Source organism: Sturnus vulgaris, chromosome 19 (assembly GCF_052056855.1).
Source record: "Sturnus vulgaris isolate bStuVul1 chromosome 19, bStuVul1.hap1, whole genome shotgun sequence".
Lineage (NCBI taxonomy): Eukaryota > Metazoa > Chordata > Aves > Passeriformes > Sturnidae > Sturnus > Sturnus vulgaris.
This window is the reverse complement of record NC_142261.1, coordinates 11,427,014-11,452,101: the sequence shown is the minus strand read 5'-3', so window position 1 is coordinate 11,452,101 and position 25,088 is coordinate 11,427,014. Positions and strand designations below refer to the sequence as shown.

Below are 25,088 nucleotides of genomic sequence, written 5' to 3'. Positions count from 1 at the left end.
GATAAATAATAAAACAGCTCCAAAGGGAATTGTGCAACAACCTAGAAACACCGTATTTGAATACCAGGGGATTTCCAAAGTAAAGCAGCAGTGAAAGATAGGCAGGGAAAAAGAAAAATCCAGAAAACAAACTCTACAAGACTGACTTTCTCTTTTCCTGTATGCTGCTCTTCTACTTTCTAGGGAGTAAACCAAAAAGTTTCTTGTACTCTTGCACAAGGAAAGGGTTACCTCACATGAGCTCCCAGGGCCATTCAGAAGGAAGGGAAGTTATTGTGAAGCAATGCTATTATTCCTGGAACCAAGACAGAGCTAGAAGCCGACATCTGTAGCTGCACAGTACCCATAGCCTTCATTTTTTTTGGACCAGGACATGGCAAGGGCTGTTTATGGAGCTGGGTTTTATGCTTCTGTCAGCCTCTCCATTGCTTTGCATGAGGATCAGAAGAGCAGATAAGAACCTGCTCTTCCCTCATTCCCTTCTGGAGAAACTCAGCTTGCTCTGGTTTTCCCTATGTGCTGGCTCTCTGAGATCATTATTGACTTGCAACACTCACACATCTGGCTTCTATTCCCAGGAACTTCTCCTTTCCAAAGAGCTGGAAGTGCAGCAGGGAGAGGGCAGTGCTGCAGAGTTCTTAGGCTGTGTTTAAGCTGGGACTCATGAGGGAATAGTCTGAGCAAGTGTGAGGGAACATCTTCAGCAGCTTGTGGCTTCCCAGGGGCACATCCTGGTCCTTCCTATCCTTCCTGCAGCAGCTGCACATGCCCTCCCTTACTCTCGCTTTCAGCACTCTGATGCTGCTGGATGTCACAGGATTCCTGTGAGATGGCAGGAAACTGCAGAACTGCAGTGGGGATGCTCTGTGGGTGCTTTTCATTTCTCAGGAAGAGCTGCAGGGATAGGCAGAGGTGGGGCCTGCTGACTTCACAGGGAAGTACAACCTATTTGGCTCCATTTCACCAGCCTTGCTCCTTTTGGGGAGGAGATGAAATCAGATGCTAGTCCTGGTCTTGATTCCTGACTCAGAAATTGTAGGGTGATTAAGCACTTTGGAAGCCTCTCTGCACAGCAGTGCGGCTCTGTCATTTACCTGGGAATCCCAGAAAAGCCTCAGTTCTCATTTAGGGGAATTTTTAGAAAATATTTCCCATCCTTGCTCCTTTTCTAACAGGACGATGTTGTTTTCAGATGATCTTTTAAGACAAAAGTCCCTATTGTTTTTATGTACCCTTAACACCAGGAACTTTAAAAAAAGTAAAAAGTGAAAAGAAAAATGTCATAGCAGCTGCACAAACAGCCTGATGCAAACATCACATCCCCATTGCATGGGCTCACTATGTGCAGCCCATGGAGTGTTTGCCCTCATCTCCTGCATGGTGTGAGCTGGCCTTAAGTGACTGTGTGAGGCCAGAACATGGACCAGGGACCCAGAGTGTGGCAGGGGGAAGGAGAAGTGGGATTGTTTGGTGGGGGATAATCCCTGCCTTGTGGAGTTGGGAACCAAGGTGTTAGAGGCTGGAGAAACATGTAGAGGGCTTGGAAGAGAACACACAGTCGAGCTTGTGGGTTTTGCCAGCATTTAAAGAATAATTTACCTGGATCCCTCTCCAACATGGCAAACAGCCCACAAGAGATCCTGTGCTGAGGATGTTACTCTGCCTGTGTGCAGATCTCTGCCCTGCTCTGTACCAAACTTCATGAGGTTTCTGTTCAAGTTCAGCAAGGTCCCGTGGATGATGCTCTGCTGCTTGTCAGCCATTCCCCTTAATTTAGTCCAAGCCAGAGATTTGCTGGCATTTTCATCCTCATTGTTTACTTTTTTGACTTCCAAATTGTATTTCAACAGCACTTCTTTTTCTGAACATCTTTCTAGGCCTTTTGGCATTAAAGAGTTCAGGATTTGAGCATATTACTTCTCTGGCAAAATCTTTCATCAGCTTCCTCATGTGTTCAGAGTGGCTCATGTTGCCCTGTGCTGGGCTCTGGGGAGACCAAGGGACCTCCAGCCTGCACAGGACTCAGTGAGCAAACTGATCCAGGCAGCTCTTGAATGAGCATGGCAGCACACCAGTACTCACTGGCCAGGGCTCACTGAGGTCATAAAAGGTCTATGATGGCAGCTGTATAGGTAGTTACATATAGATACACACAGCCTTTTGTATAAATACATGCTATTTAGTACTTTCAGTGAGTTTAGTGCTTCCATGTGGGTTAAAACTCTCCACAGATATTCCTTGGGGTCACTGATGTAATAGTCCAGCCTATTTCAGACAATACAGAGTTCAGGCAGAGTTTGCTGTTGGTGTCTTTGGATGCACACAAAGCTCCCTTTTGTTTTCTCCTGCCAATACTTTCAGCTGTTATAGTAATTGGACTAATGAGGTTTAGTCTTTAAGAAAACTGCTGGATTTGGTCCAGAAGAGCACTCAAGGGTTAAGGACTGAATCAGGTTTCACTGTTAAGCTAATATTGAGCATAGCTGCAGTGTTACAGAAAGAATAAAGTGCTGATGTTTGCAGTAAACTGTGCCTGGGTATCCTGATCGAATAAAGTAAATAGAGAAGAGCTTCCCTTGGGCAGTGCCTTGTGCCATGTGTCCCACTAAGTAGAGCTGTGCAAAAGTTGACTTTCACCATGTCAATGTCACCGTGAAATAGAAGTTGTTCTGGTTTGGGTTCCACAGAGCATTTCCAACAGGCATTACTTTGTAACCAGCAGGAAAGGAAGAAGGAGGCAGCAGCTCTGCCTTTAACCTTGGAAAATTCCACAAAGATGGAGGAGTCCCTGAGATTCTCTGGGTCTCTTTAGACTTTCAGTGGTGTGAGAAATGGTGTGTGTCCTGTGACTGTCCCATTCAAGTTGTTTGCCTTTGCTCATGCTTACACCCCAAATGAAGAGATTCTTTAAGTGGGAAACTGAAGGACAGTTTGGTTGAGGAAAATAGTGTTAGAGTAGTATTGGACTGTTGATACTTGCTGTCCTCAAGATGTAGGTTTGTCCTCTCCAGTCATCTGTCACTGCCCTGCTGCTGTGCTTCTAAAACATGGAGTGCTTGTGATCACCCCTCAACCCTTCAGGGCTTTGTTGGACGAAACTGCCTAACCATTAGAGTTGGAGCCAGAAGTGTGTTTTCAAGATTTGAGGTGAAGTACTGCCAAGTTTCTCAGCTAGAAGTGTGAGTTATTCCCTGGAATGCTTTCAAATTAAAAGGAAAACAAAAAAAAACCCCTTAATTCAGAAGGTACTTAAATGTTAATGTCAACAAAACATAAACCTATGAGTAAATTAGGAGCATATTTCCCTTCTTTGATTTCAGTAACAATAGAAGAAGAGTTTGGTGTTCCTGAATCAGGGCAGTTTATGGGTTTAACTTTCATCAGAATTCTGAGGAATAACAATAATAATAATAATAATTTCAACTGAATTCTGAGGAATAACAGAGGGAAGAGAAATATGAATGAAAAAATTTTGAGTACCAGAATTTCCTGATTCCAAGTATTTTTTTTCCAGATGTCCAAACATTTGATTTTTGTGGGAGCAGATCCATGACCCTCAATAAAGTAAACTTGTCTGTATGCAAATGAAAACAATGTGCAAAGTTTAGTGTGTAGCAGTTTCTGAAGACAAATGGACTGAGTACTAAGATAGATGAATCATGAGCACCACCTGTGGAACTTACAGCCATGTACCTTAGAAAATCTGGACAATAAATTCCCTGAATGTTGCCTATTATTGGGTTATTTGGTTATGATATAGAGTTAATTGATATTGCTGGGTTATAAAGAAACATGACTGAAGGAGGGGACAAATAGCATACAAAATACATCCAATTTGGCTTTTGGTTGCATGATCTTGGAAGCCTTCCTAGACTCTTGTCCAACAGTTAAAAACTAATTTAAAGCTGGGAAATGTAGAATGCACTTTCTATTTATTACAGTAAGAGCTCAGTGACTGTAGACAATGCTCTGCAAACAAACACCAGCAGAAAGAGGCATTCTCCTGAGTATGTTGCAAAATAATTTGGACAGTGGAGAGGCCAAAGCAAATGAGGTTATTTTGGACACTGATGTGAGAATGGCTCATGAGTTTGGTGTGCATTTAAGGTCCTTTCAATTTATATTTTTAAAAGATGAGATGATAAACTGAATGTCAATATCTTAGCTTTTCTTTGTTGAGTACAAATATCTGACTTTCTGTCTGTTCTTTACTTCCCTTCAATCAATGGAAAGCAGCCCTAAAGAAAAGGAGGCAAAACACAATGCTTGAAATGTCATTGTTGCCACAAACCTCCTCTTTTGCTGCACACAAAGCTGCAACCTTGTTTTTCTTAGTCTGGCCCTGGACTGTCATGAATCCTGCTTCAACACAGAGGCCTCCATCTTCTCCAAAGGTGGCTCCTTGATTTGCATCTCCAGGTTTATTCTGCCAAGTGAAAAGCATGCTTACACCTCGTGTAGATGCTGGGGCTCTTTGGGATTGTCTCCTCACCTCCAGGCTCCCAAGCTGGTTATGAGGGGTGTCTTTCAACCAGCAGCCAGCCTTCTTCTCCTCAAACATGACTGATGCACCCAGCATCCAAAACCAGCTTTGCTGTCAGAGCAGCAGCAACTTCACATGGCAGCTCTGTGTGTGAAGATATGTTGGAGCTTGAGGTAAAATTACATTGGCTTAGTGCAATACACTAAGCAAAGGTGCACAACATCTCCAGCAAGGCTGAAAGAGAAGCTCCTGGTGCCTCCAAAGCCTGCCCTGGTCCCTTTGGTCAGTAGATGACTCCCTGTACTCTCCCCACCAACTCAGCCCAATGGCTGAGACTCTTCGACAGCTTTGCAATAATCTGAGAGGGAAATTGAGAAAGAAATCTGAGCATTTACACCCTTTGATAATTTCCTACCCTCCAAAAGGCAGCTGTGGTCTTCACGTCAACCTTATAAATGTTTCCACTTCAAATATTACATAATATTCAAATTTGACCTCTTGACTGCTGATTTGGACAAAGATGTAGCAGGACCCCAACAATGTAAAGGACAATTTAAAGATATTCTGCCTTTTTATAAGCTAACGAATAGCGATTTTGTTAATAATGAAAATTCTGTTTAAAATTTCCCTGAGTTTATCTTGGTCTGTAAGGGTCTTTAAATACCTGAGTCCCCTTTCAAGCAGCATACAAAGCCCTTCATGCTGGCAGCAGAAGACCAGAAAGTGAAGGGCTATGTATAGAGATTTCTGCCAAGGCAAACTGTGCTCCCAGTCAATGATGGCAAATGTGAACGTTTTGACAAACAAACAAAATCAGAAAAATAGAGGTCAAAGTCCTGACTCCCAGCACAAATGGGTTTTCCTGTGAGAGGCAGCTGTTAGTTGGGATAGTCATAACTATGTCTTGGCCCTCCCAGGCCATCCTTGGCATCTCCCTTGGTCTGGGAGATGACACTCTCTTTTACCTTTCTTGCCTCTTCCAGGTCTCCTCCTTTGACTGCACAGTGATAATTTTCCAGCTGCAGAGGTTTGATGTGCTGACCTAAAACCCAAATCTGGAAACTGAGAGAAACTGGAGATGCTACAGTTGAATTCTCCACAGCATTTGATGAAAGTGAATGGGCAAAATCTATTTGTCTTATTGGTACTGAGTGGTCAGCACTGCTATGGATTTAAAGGGAAGAACTTTCCCAGAAACGGCAGGATGATGATTCTTTAAGTGTTATACTGTAATTTGTCAAAAATAGAACATCAAAGTCATGTAGGGATTGAGAAATTCTACAAAATCAGCAATGTTTTGCAATGGAGCGAAGTGAAGAGTCACATTAGAGCTGAGGAGGCTTGTTTAAACATGCCAAGTATATTTGCCAGGTGAGACTGAGGTGTGGAGACCAGTAAATTATTACCTATGGACCATGGTTTTATCTTGGACAAAACCATGCATTTTTCTGGAACTATTTCCAGTTCTCCAAGGTAATCTTATGAGAAGATACAACCACAACAAAGATGTTTTAGTCTATCAAATCCATTTCTAGAGATATGACATGTGAAACAGTATTGCTTAGTCATAAGGTAAAGTTTAGTGGAAGAAGTTCAAAATCTGCTCTGAAATACATGTGTAAATCTGCACAGGTGAATTCCCCTTCTCCCAAATCTAGCAGGGAAAGGATCACAGCTAACACCTTTCAGAAAGACAGCAGGCAGATGTGGAGGTTTATCTTTAATTTCTCGAGTGCAAGGAGAATTGTGTAGTTAAGAGGTGTTAAAGATCCAGCTGGGGTCAGTGGCACTGGGTAACAATTCCTGCTGTTCATCACTGCCCTGTGAGGGATGGGCTCTGTCCCCCTGAGCAGCTGTGCACAGGCTGGACCCCAGAGCTCCGGTGTTTGCAAAGTGCTGCTCTATTCCAGTTGTTCTCTTGTGCTCATTTACAGAACATGTATGCTGTGAACGCTGGCAAGATGTACATATAAAAACAGTAAATAAAATTATAATAAACTATAAGGCAAACTAAGAGTAAATATGAAGGCTCTAGCTTTGTACAGTGTGTTCAGCTTTTACTTCTTTGAGTAGTTTTACAGGAACAAAACAACCCAAGTTTGGAGTGTATGACTGAGGTAATTTTCCAGTGATTCACTCAGGCCACCTTTGTTAGGCAATTTGTGCGTTAAGAAAGGGAAGCCAGAGAGGCTGTGAGAAGCCGAGGAGCAGAGTGGAAATTTCTCTTTGAAGTGTTCCAGGAATGAATGTGTTAAATGTTTTCATCAGAGACACACACAAAAAAAGGCAGATTGTGGATTTGCAAGAAAAGTTTACAAAAGAGAGTGAAAAGCCCCTCACACCTAAAAGAGTAGGAAAGAAAGAGCACAGCGTTGACTTTTTAGCAGCCTTTAACTTTAGAAAGAATGTAATCGCTGGGGGCAGAGCCCACTGCAGCGGGACCTCCCCCACAAAACTGCCGGGATAAATCCACTTCCCCCAGCAAGGCAGGCAGTCCTCGAAAGGAGGGAGAGCCTTGCAGCTGCCCCGGAGCCGCAGGAACAGCCATGTCCACGGGGAAGCTCTGCTGCCTGCTGCTGCTGACCCTGGGGGTGCTGGCAGTGGCAGTGACACTTGTGGTCATCCTGACTCAGCCCAGGTGCGCTCCCCAGCAGTACCTGCACGGTGCCGTGGCTGCTGACACCGAGAGCTGCTCCCTGGTCGGCCGGTAGGTGCACGGAGCCCCGAGCTCCTCGGTTCCCTTGCTGTGGGTGTGTCGTGACTCGGGCTGACACCGCGACAAGCGCTAACCACGGGCTGAGCCGCGCTCCTGCCCCGTCCCGGCTCCGGGGCTGCGCAGAGATGCTCAAACTCCAGCCGGAGCTCCGGGGCTGATGCTTACTTACGTTACAGTGTCCCAAACACTTGCAGCCGTGCAAACTCTTGGCCTTTTGGAAGGTATAAATATTTGTAGTATACAAGTACAATGTTGGTTTTAAGTGAGGAAGGAAGAAATTTACTTTTTATAGTGTGGTAGATCTGTCAGATAAGTGGCTTAGGATAAATCAAGAAGTTAGAGGAGTTTTCAGAGAGCTGCAGCTAGGCTTCAACAGAGACAAGGAAGGGAAGGCAGGGAAAGGGGGACTGGCATCCCTGCCTTTTGGGGATGTGTTTCTGGTCTGAATCCTGCAGCAAGTGTGTCTGCTACGAAGGAAAAAACAAAGAGCAGATTTAATTGAAATTCAGTCAAGAGAGTAGAAGTACAAAGGACATATTTACATCACTTGGAAAGAAAGATGTAGGTTAAAAATTCTCTAGGTTCTCAGGTTGTACAACTTCAGTTTGTGTAAAACTTGTTTCTCAAACATTTTGATTCCCACGTTATTATTTTACTGTTCCTTCAATTATTAAATGCCTGTATCCATGAAAACAGAAGGATGGAAGTTTACATGATGTGCTGGATGCTCCAGTGATGGACGCTGGAGCTGTGTGCTCTGCCTTGTGGCTGGGGGAGTGAAATGAGACATGGTGCCATAATATCACACTTTACACACTCACCCCTGATTCTGGCAATGACTGGCACAGCTTTTGTGAGTAGCTGGAGAAAATATACTGTGGCTGCACATATGTCGAGGAGCAAGATAGGGTTTTTTATGTGAAGCCACATGTTAGTTCTTTAGAAAGCAGAAGTATTTTTAAAATAGCTATTAATGGAAAAAAGGAAAATACATAATTGGATTGCCCAAAAAATCTGCTGGGGAAAACCACTGCATTTGTTTTTGCAGCTATTGTAAATTTTAACTTGGTGTAGTGTATAATTGGCTGGAAGATGTTGAAGTGAGAGCCACAGAAATCTGTGGTTAGTGGACAGCTGAGCAGCTTTATCTAATTGTCTACTGCTTCTGGCTACTGCTACTGCGGGCTGTCTAACTGGCTACTGCTACTACTGCTTTCCTTCCCTTCTCTCAGCAAGAAGCTCCACAGGTTTGCTCAGCCCCCACCATTGCTGCAGCTGCACCTCCAGCACACTTGCTGGCAGGTCTGTGCTGTCCCTCCAGTCCGATGGACCAACTCAGATTTCCTACAAATAGTCTGCCAATGATCTCCACAAAACCCTGCCTTTGCTCCACCTTCCCATCACATTTTTTTCTGCCTTTTGCCCATCCCGGGGCATCTGGACATCAGGTCCTTCTCTCTCCTCCAGCCCTGCCAAGCCTCTGGGACCTCCCCAGCCATGGTTGTTCTCCTCCTTTGCCTGGGCTCTACACTGCTCACCCTCTGCCTTGTGGTCAGCTTTACTCCCCTGCTGCTGCATGATTGCTGATGGGTTTTTTTCCCAGTATCCTTTGCCTTCAGCCATTCTTGGAAATCTTGGTGCTCATTTCATGCTGTCCTTAGACCTGGAATGAGACAATGTGTTGTTCTCCCAGCTCCTTCTGTGCATGTTCTTGTAAAAGATTGTAATAAAAGTAAAATTGTTTATAAAAATGTTCCTCTGCAAGAGAGCTTGGGATCAGAAGTTTGTATAATATTTGCCCTTTTCCTTGTTGTTGTAATAGTTCTTTCTCCATCCCACTAACCTACAGTGGTGGCTTCATTTTTCCCTCTAGGAAGCTTGTTGAGTGCTCTGCACTGCATGTGATCTTGTTAATTTTCTCCCAGACATTTCTGTGCTGTTATACCTGTATGCCACTTTTTAAGCTCTCAGCTCTTAGCACACGATGGTCACTGCTAGATTAATTCTCAGACCAAACTGTGAGGTGAGAAAATTATGTTCTTTCACTGGTGAGGAAGTCTGACATGGCAGTGACACTGTGAGGATGCCACAGAGAGGGGCTCAGCCTTTCAGAGCCATCTGCTCTGCTCTGTGACCTCCTGTGTGACTCTGCAGGGTGAGGGCTTCCTCAAGGCTGACTCAGGGTCCCTGGTGGAGCACCATGAGATGATAAACTTACAGCTGCTTCCTGCCTCATCTTTGCTGAGTAAGATTTTAAAATCCATAGGAATTTTGTCGCAGCAGTAGCAACAAAGTCCAGTTTCAGAGAGTAGTCTCTGGCTTAGGCCCTGCTGTCCCCATGTCTGTACTGGCAGTCCGTGTGCCACTTTCCTTCAGCAGCAAGGTGAGAGCAGGGCCAAGCCCAGCAGCCCAAGATGCCAGTCCCTAAAGGTGCACTACAGGGCTGGTTTGCCCCTGCTCTTCCTCACCGGCCTTGCAGACCCTCTCTCCTGCTGTGACCTCAGGCTGTTCCTCACAGCCACTCCTTTCATCCTGCAAATCCCTCCCAAGCTCACAGGAGTCCTTGTGGGGGATGCTCAGAGAACTGCTCTGGTGCTTAAAGCCTTGGAATCTAAAAGCAGCACCTAATCTCTGATTTACAGATTTTATTCTTTAATTAAAAAAACTTGTTTATTTTAAAGATAAACTCAAACCACATCCTCTGTGAGTTTTCAGGAATGAAATTCCTGAGGCACTACATGATACTCTGTTGGTTTAAGATTCTTTCATTTGGGAATCTTTGTGTGTTCCTAATAGAATTGTCAATTGAATTTATTGAGAATAACTGAACTAAACTCGCCCAAGGAGGAAACTTGTATTTCAGTGAATGGGATAGTGGTTAGGGAAAACACTTAGGGCCTATGTGTTTTCCAGCTCTGGAGACTGTGCTCACGTACTCTGGAGTTCTGAAATCGTTATTCAACTCTTTGGGTCCCTGCAGAAAGTGAGCAATCTCAGCGAGCCTTCAGCCTGTCACCATCCATGTTGGCAGGTCCTGAGCTAAACTTGCCCTTAGCCACCAGTGCTCAATTCTCAGTGCTGAACAAGGCTGGGTCTCTTGCTGTATTTTTTCTGCTGGAAATTGGGGGCTGAAAGCAACCTTGTACAGCTGGCTGGTCCAGACTAACACCCTGCCTTGGGAGAAAACCTATCCCTGAAGGAAGTGAAACACTGATGAAGATGGGTGGGAGGCTAAAAGGAGAACCAGAGCAGTTTTCACCCAAAGATGTGGATTTGGTGGCACAGTACCCCCCACTAATTTGTCCTCATGTCCTGAAGAGACAGGACATGATTGTCCTGTGACACCAAGAGGTACTCAAACTTCACCTCCAACTCCGAGCCACTTGTTCCCTCCTGGGAGAGGCTCTTTGCATTAAGCATGCAAAAAATTCTATATTCCCTACCAGTGTGCTCTTTGAGCTCTGTCGTCCACTGCTTTGCATTCCTTTGTTCCTCAAACGGTAGAGGCAAGAACTAGCATAAAGTCAGGGACAGATTTAGGAAAAATATTAATTCCCAGTGATGGGATTCACTGTAGCAAGGCGAGCTGACCTGGCCTGGCCCAGCAGCCATCCCATTTCTGATGGGATCCCGTCTCTCCAGTGTAACCCAGCACAAACCCTGGGAATTGGCCTTCTATGAAATCAACACCCCCCAGGGGAACAGGGTGGTGGGGAGGGTGAGAATGGTGAGACTTTAACAGTCCGAAAATGTCTGCAGCCCTGGGAAGCTCAGTTCTAGCCAGAGAATCTGATGCAAAAATTCTTTTCAGTGATGGCCCAGCAGATTTCTGAAGTATGTTTACATCCCAAAGGATTTGGTTTCCTTCTTGTACGTTTTAAATTTGGTAACTGGCTCTTTTTAAACAAAAGCAGTTGTTGCTTTTGCCCAGCATAAATCCTAACGAGGCAGCTGCTGTATGTTGGGTGGTCTCCCAGTCCCCAGCCTTCTTCAGCAGAAAAAAAAGTCAATCCAATTTAATAGGTTGGCATTTCCAGTGTGTTTAAAGGGGCTTCAGGGCTCCTTCTAGCCTAGGGCAGAACAGTGTGCTTGGTCTGCAGTCCAGCACAGCCCATCTTTGCTGTGAGCAAAATACCATCATTCCCCCTTCCAGGGAGGGTGAGTGAGTCTCTGTTTGCTGCTGCTGGATTGGGACTTGGCTGTTAACGTCCTCTTCTGCTCCTTATTGTGAGGAAACTCCATTAATGACTAAGCCCTAAGCTGAAACTAGAAGGAAGGAAATGGGACAAAACATTGCTATCAGATCTTGTCAGCTGCAGCACCATTATCTCTAGAGACACCTGGTGAGGTGCCACACTTAGATTAAGGATTTTGCATTATAATTAAGCTCATTGCAGCAGAGATCCACCTAAAGGGAGCCAGGTAATGGGACATAAATTCAGATGCGGTTTTGAATGTAATGTAATGGCCCCAAATTCCCCAGGCATCACTTCCAGGGAGGTGGCAGGTCTCTGATTGGAAGTCTGATGCACAGAAGCCACATGAGACACATCAAGAGCCAGCTCGGTGTATTTTCTGTGGAGTTTCAGTCTCTGGAGAGGCTGGAGGGACAGGTGTCAAGGCCAATGTGAATGTGCTGTGAATTTGGGTGAGAATCTGGTGCTTTTCAGGCTTTGGGAAATGTGCTTGATGTTCCCTGTTAAGGTCTTTATGCATTGCATTGAAATGGGCACTATACCATCTCCAAGCTTCTCTTTAAAGCTGTTTTTCACTGCCAGAACCATGCCTTTCCCTGTCACCAGGTTTGTCATGTGTTGCCTTACAGCCAATAATCCAGGGGCTGTGGGGAGCACTGTCCCGGGTCAGTGTAGCAGTCCTTCTTCCCTTTTTTCCAACTTTCTAACATGCTTTCTGGTTCTTCTGCAGAGGTGACTCAGTTTTTTAGGAAGTCCTGATGTTCTTTCTTTTTGTGGTCAGCAATTAACAGCTTCCATTTCAGAAAAACACCGCCCAGGGACATTGGTGTGATGAGTCCCTCCCCTGCTGCAAGGGGCTGGATGGGCGAGCCTAAACCTCAGTCTCCATGTTCAGAGCTAGCCAGGGAGCTCCTAGGAGGCCAAAAGCCATGAAGAACAGAACAGAACAGAAGGCCTGATGTTCCCTACTATTTCTTTTCTTCCCACTTGTCCACATGTTATTTCCTTACAGGCAGTGTTTTGGAGGCTCTTAGGGAAACAAAGGAAAGCCACAATCAGCGTGCCTGCTGGCAGCATCCTGTTCCCCGACCCAGCAGGTCCCAGCCATATCAGTGGATGTAAAATAAACACCAGCGTCTGTGTGTGCTCTGTGTTCCCATGCAAACTCTGGGAGCAGTTGCACTGCAATTAATGAACTATTCCAGTTCTCCCTCTGGCTCTGCCTTATCTGAGCAATAACCCAGTAAAACAATTAGGAACCTTCCTGGCAAACACCACAGCTGGCTACTGGCAGGAAATGCCATCCCATCTCTATTGCAAGGAAAAGATGTTATTCAGATGCTCTTGAGGGAAGCATTTATTGAGAAACGAATGTTTCTCTAACAGAACCTCTTTGCTGTCAGCAGCAAGAGGCTGCCTTAATGCCTGTGTGCTCTTACATGTAGCTGTGCCTTGGTAGAAGCAGTTGAGGGGTTTGTTTCCTGTTTGTTGTTTTGTTTCATTGTTGGTTTTGTCTTTGGGAATACAGGGAGCAGGGTGGGGCATTTTTATACTAATAAGCCCAGGAAGTCACACTGTAGGAATAATGAAGCTGATTGACACCTTGTCTTGTGAGTTTGCTTCACATGGACCCAGTGTTCCCACTTTGGTGCTCCTGTCCAGTTGACCAGCATATGCCTTTGTTAAGAATGGCATTTGGGAAGCTGGAGATCAGTTGTTTGGTTCCTAGTGTGTGGAAAGCCCTCTTCTGTGCCCAGAGCATCCTTCTCCACGTCTCAGGACTCCTTGCTGTCCCTTTTAGTCCACAGCATTTGTGAGCAGCTGCAGTTCTCTCTGTCCCATCACTCTTTGCCCAGAGGAAGTCCAGCCTCACACAGGTCTGGCCCTGGCTGTTCTTTCCTCCTGGGTACTCTCCTTTCTTTCCCTGTAATTGTTCCTTCTCTCTCCAGCAGAGTAGGGTTCCCCTCTGTGCCCTCACACCCCACACTGCTGCCACTACATTTCTCCAGCTGCTCTCCTCAGGTTGCAGGGGCCTCAAGGAGGCATTTTCATGTGGTTCCTCCATTCTGACATTCCTGGATTTTAACAGTGTTTTTTTTCTTCCCTTCCCACCACAGGAACATCCTGAAAAGTGGAGGCTCAGCTGTGGATGCTGCCATTGCTGGCTTGATCTGCACCTCAGTGATGAACCCTCAGAGTTCAGGCCTGGGTGGTGGGGTCATATTTACCATCTATAATGCCAGCACAGGTATGGGCCTGCCCTGGCATCTCCATGGTGCCTCGTCCCTCTGCAGACACACAACTGCTGTGGAGAAATCAGAATCTTTCCTGTTCTCTCAGAGTAATATTTCTAATATAAAAGCTACATCACAAACCACACTCGTGCTCGTAATCCAAAGCATCCACCACAGGGAGCTGTGATTGTCATTTCACAGCAAGAATGTTTGTGTGGACAAAAGAGCTTTGATATAAAAGGAAGTGAGTTTGCCTCTCCTTCCTCCTCCAAAGCAATCCCAAAGTACATTTCAAAGTCACACAGCTGCAGCCAGGTGTGAGTGGCTGAGTGAGGCAGGCAGGAGGGGAGTGCAGTGTGTGCTGGCAGTGTTGGGCTGGCAGTGCCTCAGCTGAGTCCTTGGGATGGCACTTGAGGGGCTTGTGCTGCCCCAGAAGCCCTGGCAGTGCCTGCTGACTCTGGGGCTCTGTCTCACTGTCACCAGTGCTGATGTGACTCCCCAGGCATTGTTGGGACTTCCTGTCCCAGGAGATGCATCTCCACTTCAGAAATCTAAACCTAGCAGTCTTCAGTGTCTGCTGGGGAGTCTTTCTGTGTTTGGCTTAAACTCCAGTGTTGTTTTCTTGCTTTTATGTTTTTAATGTGGGAGTTTTTAAGTCTTGGCTTCCAAAAACCCCCAGAGCTTATATATCTAATAGTAATATCAACAATGAACACTGTAACAGTATCATAGTTTTAAAACCCCTGCCAAGTAGTTTCTCAGAGCCACAAATCTGGAAATGTTTGGGTATATCTTATGCAAGAGCTTAATTTGGCAGAACACCTATATTTTTCTTCTTTTTCATTTTGGCAGAGCGTGGAACTTTGTTTCCTGACAACAATCCTCCTCTGCTACCTGAGTTTGCTGCTGTACAGAGCTGCCCATGGCCATGCACAGCTCAGGCACTTGGCACACCGGGGAGCACTGTGGGCTCCTGCAGCACAGCTGGCTCTGTGGACTGTGATAGGGACAGATAAATACAAGGCAGAGAAGGAGGCAAAATGATAGGCTGGACCTGAAACACGAGTGTATGCAAGTGGGGGTTTGGGTTTGCTTTTGTCCTTGAGAGCTCCCTGATACACAAAGGGCTTTAAATATGATGGACTTGCCTCATCATCATTTGGAAAATGGCCCTCCCGGGAGTATGAGGCTCACATTGTGTTTCTGACATGTCCCATCTGTAGAAGAAGTGCAGGAACATGCAGGTGTGAGGCAGCATGTCCCAGCCCATGTCCCAGCCCATGTCCCAGCCCATGTCCCAGCCTATAACCCTGGGGGGAGACAAGGCCTGGCCATCTCCCTGGGCTTTCAGTACCTTTAGGTGGGCAGTGCATGGTTTGCTCTAAATAAATGCACAAGAGTCAAGGACAAGTTGTGCTGACACCTGACCCTGCAGGTACATCTGGCACAGCTGGCAAAAGATTCCAGAGCAGCTCAGCTCTGGGCCAGCAGCACATGCAATGCTGCAGCTGACTGAAGGGTGATGTTCACCTGCCTCAGGCAAACAACATCATGCATTTCCCTCTCCTTCTTTCTAGGAGCAGTCGAGGTGATCAACGCCCGAGAGACAGTCCCACGAGTGTTTCCTCACAACTTACTGTCTGGCTGTGGTCCTCCTGGTTTTCCTGTTGGTAAGGACACAGCCTGGGCCACAGCTGCATGCCCTCCTGGTGTGCACAGAGCTCAGGGTGGGGAACTGAGCACCTCACTGACTTGGTCTGGAGTTCTATTTACTTTAACACACTCTACCTTGCCTTTTGCAAAAGTAACCAAAAGTACTAGGTCCATAAAAATTCCTGTTTGGTAATAACACCAGCAACCTGACCAGTGAGACAATGGGGATCCAGCATGAGGAGAAATCACAATGTAACTTCTCTCATGGGAAGTCTGCAGTTCAAGACTGGATTTCCCAAAGCTCTCATTCCCCAGATGTTTTTACAGGGAAAAATAAGATCAATCGCTTTCTGGGGAAAAAAAAGAAATCAATCTCATGTGCTTGCCTGTGTCCATAGACTGGGGAAATATGCTGGCACATCAGGGGTTGAGTTGCTGGGCTCAGGCACTCTTCTTGCTTTAGCAGCACATTTTGGATCTTTCCACATTTCTTATTCTATTCATTCTCCTTCTCTAGAAGGTTATCTTTTGGAGTGTGTCCTAGATTCTTATCCTTGGAAGTGCCTGGAAAGGAATTAGGAGCAACTCTGTTTGGAAGGAACAGCTGGAGATCTGCTCAAAGCAGGGTGATGTCAGGTGTTGCTCAGGCTGCTCAGGGTCTTGTCCTGTCACATTTTTGAGTTTCTCCAGGGATGGAGAATTTCACTGCTTCCCTTGTTCTGGTGTTTGAGCAGGCCCCATGGGTGCCATTTCTCCAGTGTCCAGCTGCCACCTCCCTTGCTGCAGCATGTGCTTGTTGCCTGTTACACTTTCAGCACACCTCAGGCCTGGCTCCAACCTCTCTATACCCCTGCTGTTCAGTAACAGGGAAACACAAGAACAGGAAAAGGTAATCAACAAACCAAGCCTGCTTTTAGAAGCCTTGGTTGCCTCTACCGACTCAGATTTCCATCAGAGAGCTTTCAGAGAGGTGGAAGGCCCAAGGCAGTGAGTTGCTGGGTGTGACAGTGCTGTCCTGCTCTCAGGTCCCCAGTGGATTGGTGTGCCTGGCGAGCTCCGTGGCTATGAGGAAGCCCATAAACGACACGGCCGCTTACCATGGAAAGCCCTGTTTGAACCAACCATCAAGCTTCTTTCAGAGCCACTTGTCATTTCCCCAGTTCTGGACAAAATTCTCCATCACCCAGCCTTCTCTGCTCTGGGGAAAAGGCTATGGTAAGACTCATGAATGAAACTGCAGTGTGAGGGCCACTGTTCCCTCAGCTTCAGACCCTTTCTCTGACATGCTGACGTGGAGCACAAGCTGCTGCTGTGGTTTGGTGCTCAGGGAATATTTGCTATGGAGTGGGAGAGAATCACAGAAGTGGGTTTTTAAAACAGGCTGCAGTGTAGCACTGCCCTGGAAAGCACACAACATACATAATCCAGATCAGCTCTTGGTAGGGAAAAGAGGTCATTGGCCCTGGGCAAGAACAAGCTCATGGTAAAACTGATGAATGTTCTTCTTTCCCAGCCCACTGCTCTGTGATGGTCAGAGGCTGCTGAAGCGTGGTGAGACCTTCCGGTGGCAAGCGCTGCTGCAAACACTGCAAAGTGTAGCAGAACACGGAGCTGCAGAGTTTTATGAGGGAGACATAGCAAGGGCCCTGGTGGCAGATGCCAGCAAGGCTGGTAGGTAACAGCTACAGGTAGTCCTGATACACAGGCCTTGCCCCCCGCCATGGGCTCACAGTGAGCCTGTACCAGGGCAAAGCCAACACGTGGCATTTGCTGGTCACTTAGGGTGGCACGTGACGTGGCAAGAGGCCACCTTTCCCCAGTTCCTGTAACTCAGGCCCAGAAGCAGGGCTGAGACCACCCACTGCTGTTTGCCCACAGTGCTCATGCACTGGCCCCTCTGTCTCCTTCAGGCTTTGTGGCATGCTGGGGCTTGGCAGCACATGAGGATGTGTGATGGCAGTGCTGTGCTGGCTGGAAGGAATTTGGGCTGTATGGGGATGGCTCTTCACAAACTTTACCAAGGCTCTGATGTAGCAGCCCACAGCACCAGTACAAGTTTCTGTGCTAATGGCAGCTCCCGGGTCTCTGTTGAAGGGTCCAGTCTCTCACTGAAGGACCTTGGGGCATACAAAGCAGAGGTGTCCTCAGCTCTGAACATCACCCTGAACAACCACACCAAGGTATTTGCTCCAGGACCACCCATGGGAGGTGCAGTGCTCATGTTCATCCTCAAGGTATTGGAAGGTAAATTCCTAATGGGAAAGAGTCAGCAAGAGGCTTTCAGAGAGCGTTGCTCCAGAGTGATAAAATGCAATGGGCAGAAATTGAGTTTTGGAGGAGTGTGACCATGCTATGCAGCAGGATGAACCAGGTCACTTGTACAGTGGGTCAGCATCACTGTAGCTGCTGCAAAGGCCAAAGGATGCATGACTTTCACAATGCTTCAAAAGAAATTGAAGTCACAGTGGAAACAAGTACTTGGTTGTTTCTGCATCCACATCCTGCTAAAGCGTAGGGGAAACCTAGTAAGAACTGGGGTGGGAAGAGGAGGCTCCTTTCAACCTTTTTTTTTTTCTCGTCTTGAAAAAACACTGCCTCGGGTCTGTTAACAAAATTATTTCATCCTGCTCCATAGAGTATCAATTCCATAAAGCATCACTGGCAACACCTGAGAAGAAGGTAGAAACCTATCACTACATTGCAGAGGCCCTGAAGTTTGGCAACATGCTAAGACCCCACATGAGTGACCCAGCCTTCTCTGAAGCTCAGGTGAGCTCCATGGTGTGTTGGTACAGTGCTACAGACCAGGCAATGCTCTGACACTCTCCTTCTTTGCAGCCTGAAAGGAAAGAAAATCCTTAGAGCTGCTACTGAAGAGCAATGCAGCTGAGTTGGCCAAGGCAGAGGCAGGATCAGGCTGTTTGCTCTGCAGCTTCAGCTGTAGGCTGGCACTCGCCTGGCAAAGGATGTGCACAGGCTGCTGTGCCTCAGTGCTGAGCTTGGTCCATTTTCTGACATGGAAGTGGCCTGGGGCTGAATGCTGCCACTCCAGGGCCCCAAGCTCTGACCACTGGGGCTCAGTTCCTGAAGCCTCCCCCTGCCCAAAGACCTGCCTGTGCTTTGGTGACCAGCTCGGTGTCCCTGCTGTGCTTGCAGGTGCCTGTGGGGACCCTGTTGTCTGACCAGTTTGCTGAGTTTGTGAGGCAGAAGATAGATACTCGTGGTGACCACCCCCTGGGCCACTACAGCCTGCTGGAGCCCCTGCACAATGACAAATACAGGAGTACGGGCACAAGCCACATCTCCGTGCTGGCTGCAGACGGCAGCGCCGTGTCTGCCACCAGCACCATCAACTTCCCGTGAGTAGCCTGGGCTTGGTCACACAGCCACGTGCCAGGCTCACAGGGGAGCTGCAAGAGCTGCTTGTCAGAGATGCAGAACCCTTGGGTTTCACTGGTTTAGGCAGCCTCTGAGCTGCGAATGCCTTTTTCATGTGACAACAAAGATCTGTGAGCATCGACTCCAAGGGCCATCATAATTCAGGAGGATGCAAGAACTTGCTGAGACTCTTGCTGAATATCTGTGGGTTGAGCAAATCCCCACAGGTACCAGTAACAGGGAACATATCTCTGTCATCAGCAGCAGCACAAATTCCTTTTGGACACCCTCACTGGGACACTTGCAGGCTGGGAGGAGATAGAAGTTACTCACAGGGTGTCATGTGCAGTTAATGTCATCCACAGTAGGAGAACCCTGGGCACTAAAAGGCTTCATCTTTCCTGCCTGCAGGTTTGGCTCCTTTGTGTATTCTAACCAAACTGGGATCTTTTTAAATAATGAACTTGCTGACTTCTGCATAACAAACAGAAGCATTAAACCAGGTGAGCATCCTCATCCTCAGAATAAAGCACAGGGCCTGTGTGTCTGTGTCTACTCACATATCTCCTTGTATGGAAACATGGGAGTTTTAATAAAATGCTGAAGCTGGTCACTGATCACAAGGAGAGGGAAGAAGTGAAGAAACTGCTGCTAAGACAAGCCTGCTGCTATTATAGGCTCATCTATGATTCTGAGTACAGAGCTGCTGCTTGCACTGAGCTCTGTGACACAGCAGTGTTGGTGCAGACATGGCTCTGTGCCACAAGCTGTCCCTGCTGCATCCCCCTCAGCCTGCTGGGAGGGGACACCAGTGCTGCTGTGGCAGGATTTCTGCAAAGGGTTCCTCATCTGGTTGGGTGAGCTGCAGCAAGTCCTGAATACTTGTAGGATGCCCTATCCTGCATCAAGAGAAGCTTGTTTAGCTTGTGCCATAAAGGTCCCAGTTTTTTGGGAGACAGGCTTTCAGTACAAGGAAATTTTTCTGGAAGTCTTGAGCACCTTGAGGAAGGAGCAGCAGCTTGTTTTTCTGTGGGAGACAAAAGAAAGGCAAGGTAGATGAACCTGTGTCCCTCCTACCCTGTTTAGAGCCACATGGAAAGAATAATATCTCTGCTTCTGCTCTAGGAGAGAAGCCTCCCTCAGCAATGGTCCCTTCCATCCTCATCTCCAAGTCAGGAGACATGCTGGTGATTGGAGGAGCAGGTGGGGGCTGGATTATCAGTGCTACCACCATGGTAAGTGAAACCCACAGCAAGCTGCCAGTTCTTTCAGCCTTCCCAAATTTCTAGCCATGGTCAGTCCCTATTCAGCTCTCCTCAGATCTTGACTCCTTAGTGTTTCTTTTTTTTTTTAATTTGCAATTTAGAAGTCACTAAAGGCTGCAGGCTGTAGGCCAGGTAAAGCATTCTGGGAAGTATGATGTGCTCATCCTATTCTTTTACTTTCCCCAAGCATCTGGTATTGGTCACCATGAAAGCAGGACACCAGGCTAGTAGGACTGTGGGCCTGGCTCAGTGCAGCCTGGGTTGCACAGTCCAGGTTTGATGTCCAGTTGGGCAGTGTGGGATTTGTTTTATTGCAGGGGATTATAAACAAGCTGTGGTTTGGCTACAACTTGGAACAGGCCATTTCAGCTCCTGTCATGCACACCCAGGGTGACAGAGTCCTGTTTGAGGAGTCTTTCAGCAAGGTGAGTGGCCTTGGTGGGCAGCAGATTGCTTCTGTAACTCTCCTGGGTAATCTTTATTTTGCCTCTGGCTCACCTCCTTCTTGTTTAAACCTCACTTTCTCAACCGGACTCCACACACACATCCTACAGTTTCACACCTGGCAATGTTAAGATCTCAGGCCCCTGCCCCATTCACTTCATTTCCTCTTCTCTCCCCACACAGGAGATTAAGACTGGCCTGCTGGGAAGAGGACATAAAGAAAATAAAGATAAATTTGCAATGAATGTTGTACAGGGAATTTCCAAGGAAGGAAAATGCATCTCTGCTTACTCTGATAAAAGGAAGCTGGGGAAATCAGCTGGATATTAGCATGAAATGCCACCACAATTCACAAAGCCACAGGAGATTCAGAACATGCTTTACTTGGACGTGCCCATAATTTCCTGTTCCCATCAAGATGTCTCCTGGAGCATGGGCACAGACTGTGGTTACATCTAATTCCAGTAGGCTGCAGGTCACCCTCAGGCAACACAAGGAGAGGTCAGCCAGCCTTGTGTAGAGCTACACCTTCCATTACTTACGTGATACACAGAGAACATATTGTGCACACCAGTTACTCAGAATGAGAGAATACAAAGTGTGAAAGGAAATTTGGTCCAAACCCCACTGAGAACACTGTGAAATGGCCCAGATGTGTCCTCTGTTCCTGATGGAGTCTCAGTTTCTTTCAGGCTGCTCCACAATAAGCTTATTGCTGGGGCTCAGCAATGTGAAATACATAACTATTTTAGCTATGAACAAGAAGCGTCTGTAGGCTCAGGATTTTAAAATCTGAGGTATTCAGGCTTAGAGCGTGGATTTGGGAAGAGAAGAGATCACAATTCCACGCTCTCCCTCTGTTTTCTCATCCAAGGAAGCCCAGGTTTTCCCCAGGGTGGCAGATGAACTCACACCCTGGCACAAGAGCTGCCCTGCCTGCTGCTCTCTGCCTCAGGGGTGCAAAGGACCCCACAGGCTCAGGGTAACTGCACCAACACTTCTTCCAGCCCTGCATGAGTGACTCTGAGAATAGCCTCCCATGGGGACAAGTGATTTCCCTGCTCCTGGGACGAACAGGCTTCAGCTCAGCTCCCTGGAGGTTCCTCTCCTCCCCCTGTGGTGAGATGGGTCCCAGGCTGTGCCAGCTCTCCCTCCTCGACACCAGTACATCAGTCTTTGGGAAGGCAGCTCAGGAAGGCAGCAGAAATGTTGGTTTTGGAAACTTTTGAACTTTCTTCAAATTGCAAATTATACGTGATGAGGAGATATCATTTGTAGCCCTGAGCTCAGCCTGGCCAGGCAAACACCAGGACTGCTGAGAAGTGATGCAGCACTATTAGGCATTAGCAGAATTCCCCCATATCCTACATGCTCCAAATCCCTGTTTACCACAGCCAGGCTCTAGTGTTCTCTTCAGACCACAAGCAGGGCATTGTAGGACTCTAAGAACTATCACAGAAAGGGAAAACTTTAGGAGAAGAGACCTGAACCCAAAAGTTCCTGGATTTTGCACCTGGATACAAAAGGTCTTTTGCAGTTAATCCATAACTTTGCCCTGCTCAAAAAAGCCTAGAGAATGAAACATTTAAGAAAGTAAAACCTGAAACCCACAAAACCCCCAAAGCTCTTCAAATATGCAGGGTCAGATTCCCAGAATCCTCCAAAATTCCATTTTCCCGAAGCTCCTGAGCCTGATTGCCCTATGGGCACAGTGTTGCGTGTGTGTCTGAAAGAGAAAGAAACCAGAGCCAAGCACTAGCAGAGCCCTCCCCCTCACACACAGAGCCCACGGGACTCCTAGTTCTCCAACAAATAGAATTCCTCTGTAAACATCATAACAAGCACACACTGTTAAAAAAACACAAATTAAAACAAGGCCAGCTAGATTTGAAGCCAATGTTTTTACTCACAACGCCTGTCCAATAAAGTCATCAATTCACTGAAATCTCAGCCTTCGCTTGCATTTTAGTGATGGTCCAAGTGAAGCTGAGCAGAGCCAGACGTGTTTTCCTTCAGAAGTTGTACACCAAGGACTGCAGCACGGCCCCTGCTGAGTTACCAGATTGTAACCACAAGCACTAAATCATGCAGCTGGAAATCAAGTTACTCACGGATGGAGCCAGCTCCATGCGCTGCCCTGCTCCCTCCTTGTCCAAGTGGAATTCATCTTAAATCCCCCAGTTGAGGAAGAACTGCTGGTTTCTCCATCAGAGCTGCTCGCTCACACCGTGGAAGTGGCCTGGCACCCTGTGAGGCAGCACCACAGTGCTGGTGAATGGGAAAGGAAACAGCCTTAAAAGCTGAGGAGGGGCAGTTTTTATGTTCACTTGGAAGGGCTTGACTGTGACTACCAAAGAAACCAAATCTAATTTGCTGAAGTTTTGTACCGTGATTAACTCCTTTGCCCCAGCTAGCAGTTCCTGGGTGCATCCGTTCTGGTGTCAGAAATAGCACCAGACAGAGCTGTGCAGGAGCCAGACACCATCTGCAGCACAGACCAGACTGGATGCTGGCTCTGGCAAGATCTGTAGCTATTTCCAGCTAACTCCACTGAGCTGAGAGTTTACAATCAGCAACTGAGAGTGGCACTGGCTGGAGACAGGGAGAGCACTCCTGGCTTCTCTATTAGGCTTCAGGGCCACCTTCAGCAGTGCCCTGGTCCCTCTCCATCATCTTTTACCACAGAAAACTCAAATCACTAAGTAACTAAGTCTTCCATTACCTTTGCTTCTGACACACCTTAGGGTGAAGCACCCTGCAGTACTCCAGCCTATCACCTTTCCAGGGCAGTAGAACCACAGCTACTTCCCCCCACAAGGACACGGGAATATTATCTTTAGTCCAGTACTCACTGCACTTTAACTGCTTTATTATTAACTTTGCAAGTGAGCCAGTGAAGCAGTTTAAAAACCCATCACAGATTTAATTTGCAAAACAGAAGGGAATGGGAGTGCAGATCTCTCAGTGCAGCAGAGACTTCCAGTCCTGCAGTCCTTCCTAGCAGGATACCTGGGGAAGCTGAGATTGTACCTGCTTTGGCACCTCTGCTCTTGCCTTGCCACCTCCTCACTGCTGCTGAAATCTGCTTGGGTCAAGAGCCTCTCAGTTTGGTCTCTCCACATTCTTGCTCCTCCCAACAAGAGAGAATTATTTTTGTACTGAAATCAACTTACATGGACTTATAAAGCACCATTGTACAGAGGCTGCTCTATTTTCTAATGAAGTCTTTAAGTTATACTTTTAATAAAGTGTTTTTAAACCTGTCTGGGAGTTTCTCCTCTAAACTTGTTGCTTATCCCATCACACAAGCACAGAGGACTCCATGCAGGTGTTTCCAGCAGTACCAGCTGTTCATTCTGGAGCCTCATATGGTTCTGGAGAAGCTGAGAAATGATGCAGCTCCTGCCACTTATCTCCCACAGCTGAGTTTTGTTGCCTTGCAGAGGCTGGATGGTTACCAAAAGAAAATTGTGGTAACGTCAGACTGAAGAATAGGGGCAAGAGGTGAACCCTCCAGCTAATGATCTGAATTGCCTTTTAATGGTACAGCTTCCTTTCACATCAGCTGGAATCAGTCATGGAATGTGTCCTGTTCTCCATGCCCTGCACTGGAGCAGGCAGCCCACACCAACACACTGTGTGCACCCAGGAGCAGGGCCAGGTGCTTGCATTCCAAAGGTGGGACATGGAATGATGAGGGACCTCAGAGACCACCTTGTTCTGACCCCCCTGTCATGAGCAGAGATGTCACTCACTAGATCCAGTTGCTCCAAGTGCCAACCAACCTGTCCTTGAACATTTCCAGGCATGTGGCAGCCATGGTTTCTCTGGGTAACCTCTGCCACGGCCTCACTGCTGTCCCAGTCAAGAATATCATCTTAATATGTAACCTAAATGTACCCTCTTTCAGTTTAAAGCCATTCCCTCTCATCCTACCCAGAAGACTTTTTGCTGCAGCTGAAACATCCCATAAGCTGAGCAGCCTGGAGGCTGCAGCTGGAGGTTTTACAGCAGGAGCCACTGACTGACATCTGACAGACAGCCCCAGCGAAGGGTGAGCAGTGGGATGTGGTATCCAAGCAGGTGGCAGAAGTGCCTGCTCCATGTACAGTTATGTCCAAATGAGATGCAGATAATTACAGCTTGCAGAAGTATCCATAGCTTTTTTAAAAAAAACGTAGGATGTAAGTGCAAGCTGTAGCCCAATTTAACAAATCATTCTTCTGCAGTGATATCACTAAAAAACAACCAAACAAACCAACTTCTGCAGCATCAAGAATTCAAATGTAGTTATATAAGAAGAGTTGTAATTAGGAGTGTTTTAAGCTTTCCACAGGGGAAGCTTTTTAACACAGATTATAAATAATAGGGGAATTTTCTGACTAGCAAGAAGAAATTCAGGAACTTAAGAACAACTGCTGCACCATGAACTGTTAGAGGCAACCCAGCAGCAGCCACTCAGATCTGTATCAGAAATCAGGATTGTTCAACAGGTACTTCCCAGAAATCAGTTCCCTTCCACTTTTAGACTAACTGTAGTGACTGTAAGACTCCAATAACCTTATTTTACTGTGCAGTAATTTTCTTTATTGCTCAGGTCACACCTAGCCAAGAATGAACTCAGCTAGTCCCAATTCCAAAGGCAGCCTGACATTGAAGGACACCAGTAGTGGAATTACAAGAAGTGGAAACGTGAAAGTCTCAGTGCAGCAGTAAGAG

At 46.8% G+C, this 25,088-nt stretch overlaps 1 protein-coding gene across 1 annotated transcript; it reads left to right on the top strand.

Annotated features, from left to right (window-relative positions):
* Positions 1 to 6,967: 6,967 nt before the first annotated feature.
* Positions 6,968 to 23,634, top strand: GGT5 (gamma-glutamyltransferase 5). The gene is made up of 12 exons (XM_014894720.2): positions 6,968 to 7,190; positions 13,513 to 13,643; positions 15,207 to 15,299; positions 16,308 to 16,497; positions 16,796 to 16,953; positions 17,377 to 17,526; positions 17,918 to 18,051; positions 18,439 to 18,641; positions 19,072 to 19,163; positions 19,786 to 19,895; positions 20,243 to 20,350; positions 20,553 to 23,634. Exons 1-12 carry the CDS (start codon positions 7,030 to 7,032, stop codon positions 20,697 to 20,699), a joined length of 1,677 nt encoding a protein of 558 aa, XP_014750206.2. The 5' UTR covers positions 6,968 to 7,029; the 3' UTR covers positions 20,700 to 23,634.
* The last annotated feature ends 1,454 nt before the right edge of the window (positions 23,635 to 25,088 follow it).

Bases quoted from the DNA above. Each gene is read 5' to 3' on its own strand.
- GGT5 (XM_014894720.2), top strand. From the start codon at position 7,030: ATGTCCACGGGGAAGCTCTGCTGCCTGCTGCTGCTGACCCTGGGGGTG. The intron at 17,527-17,917 runs GTAAATTCCTAA...CCTGCTCCATAG, and splicing joins CATCCTCAAGGTATTGGAAG to AGTATCAATTCCATAAAGCA. The intron at 18,642-19,071 runs GTGAGTAGCCTG...TCCTGCCTGCAG, and splicing joins ACCAGCACCATCAACTTCCC to GTTTGGCTCCTTTGTGTATT.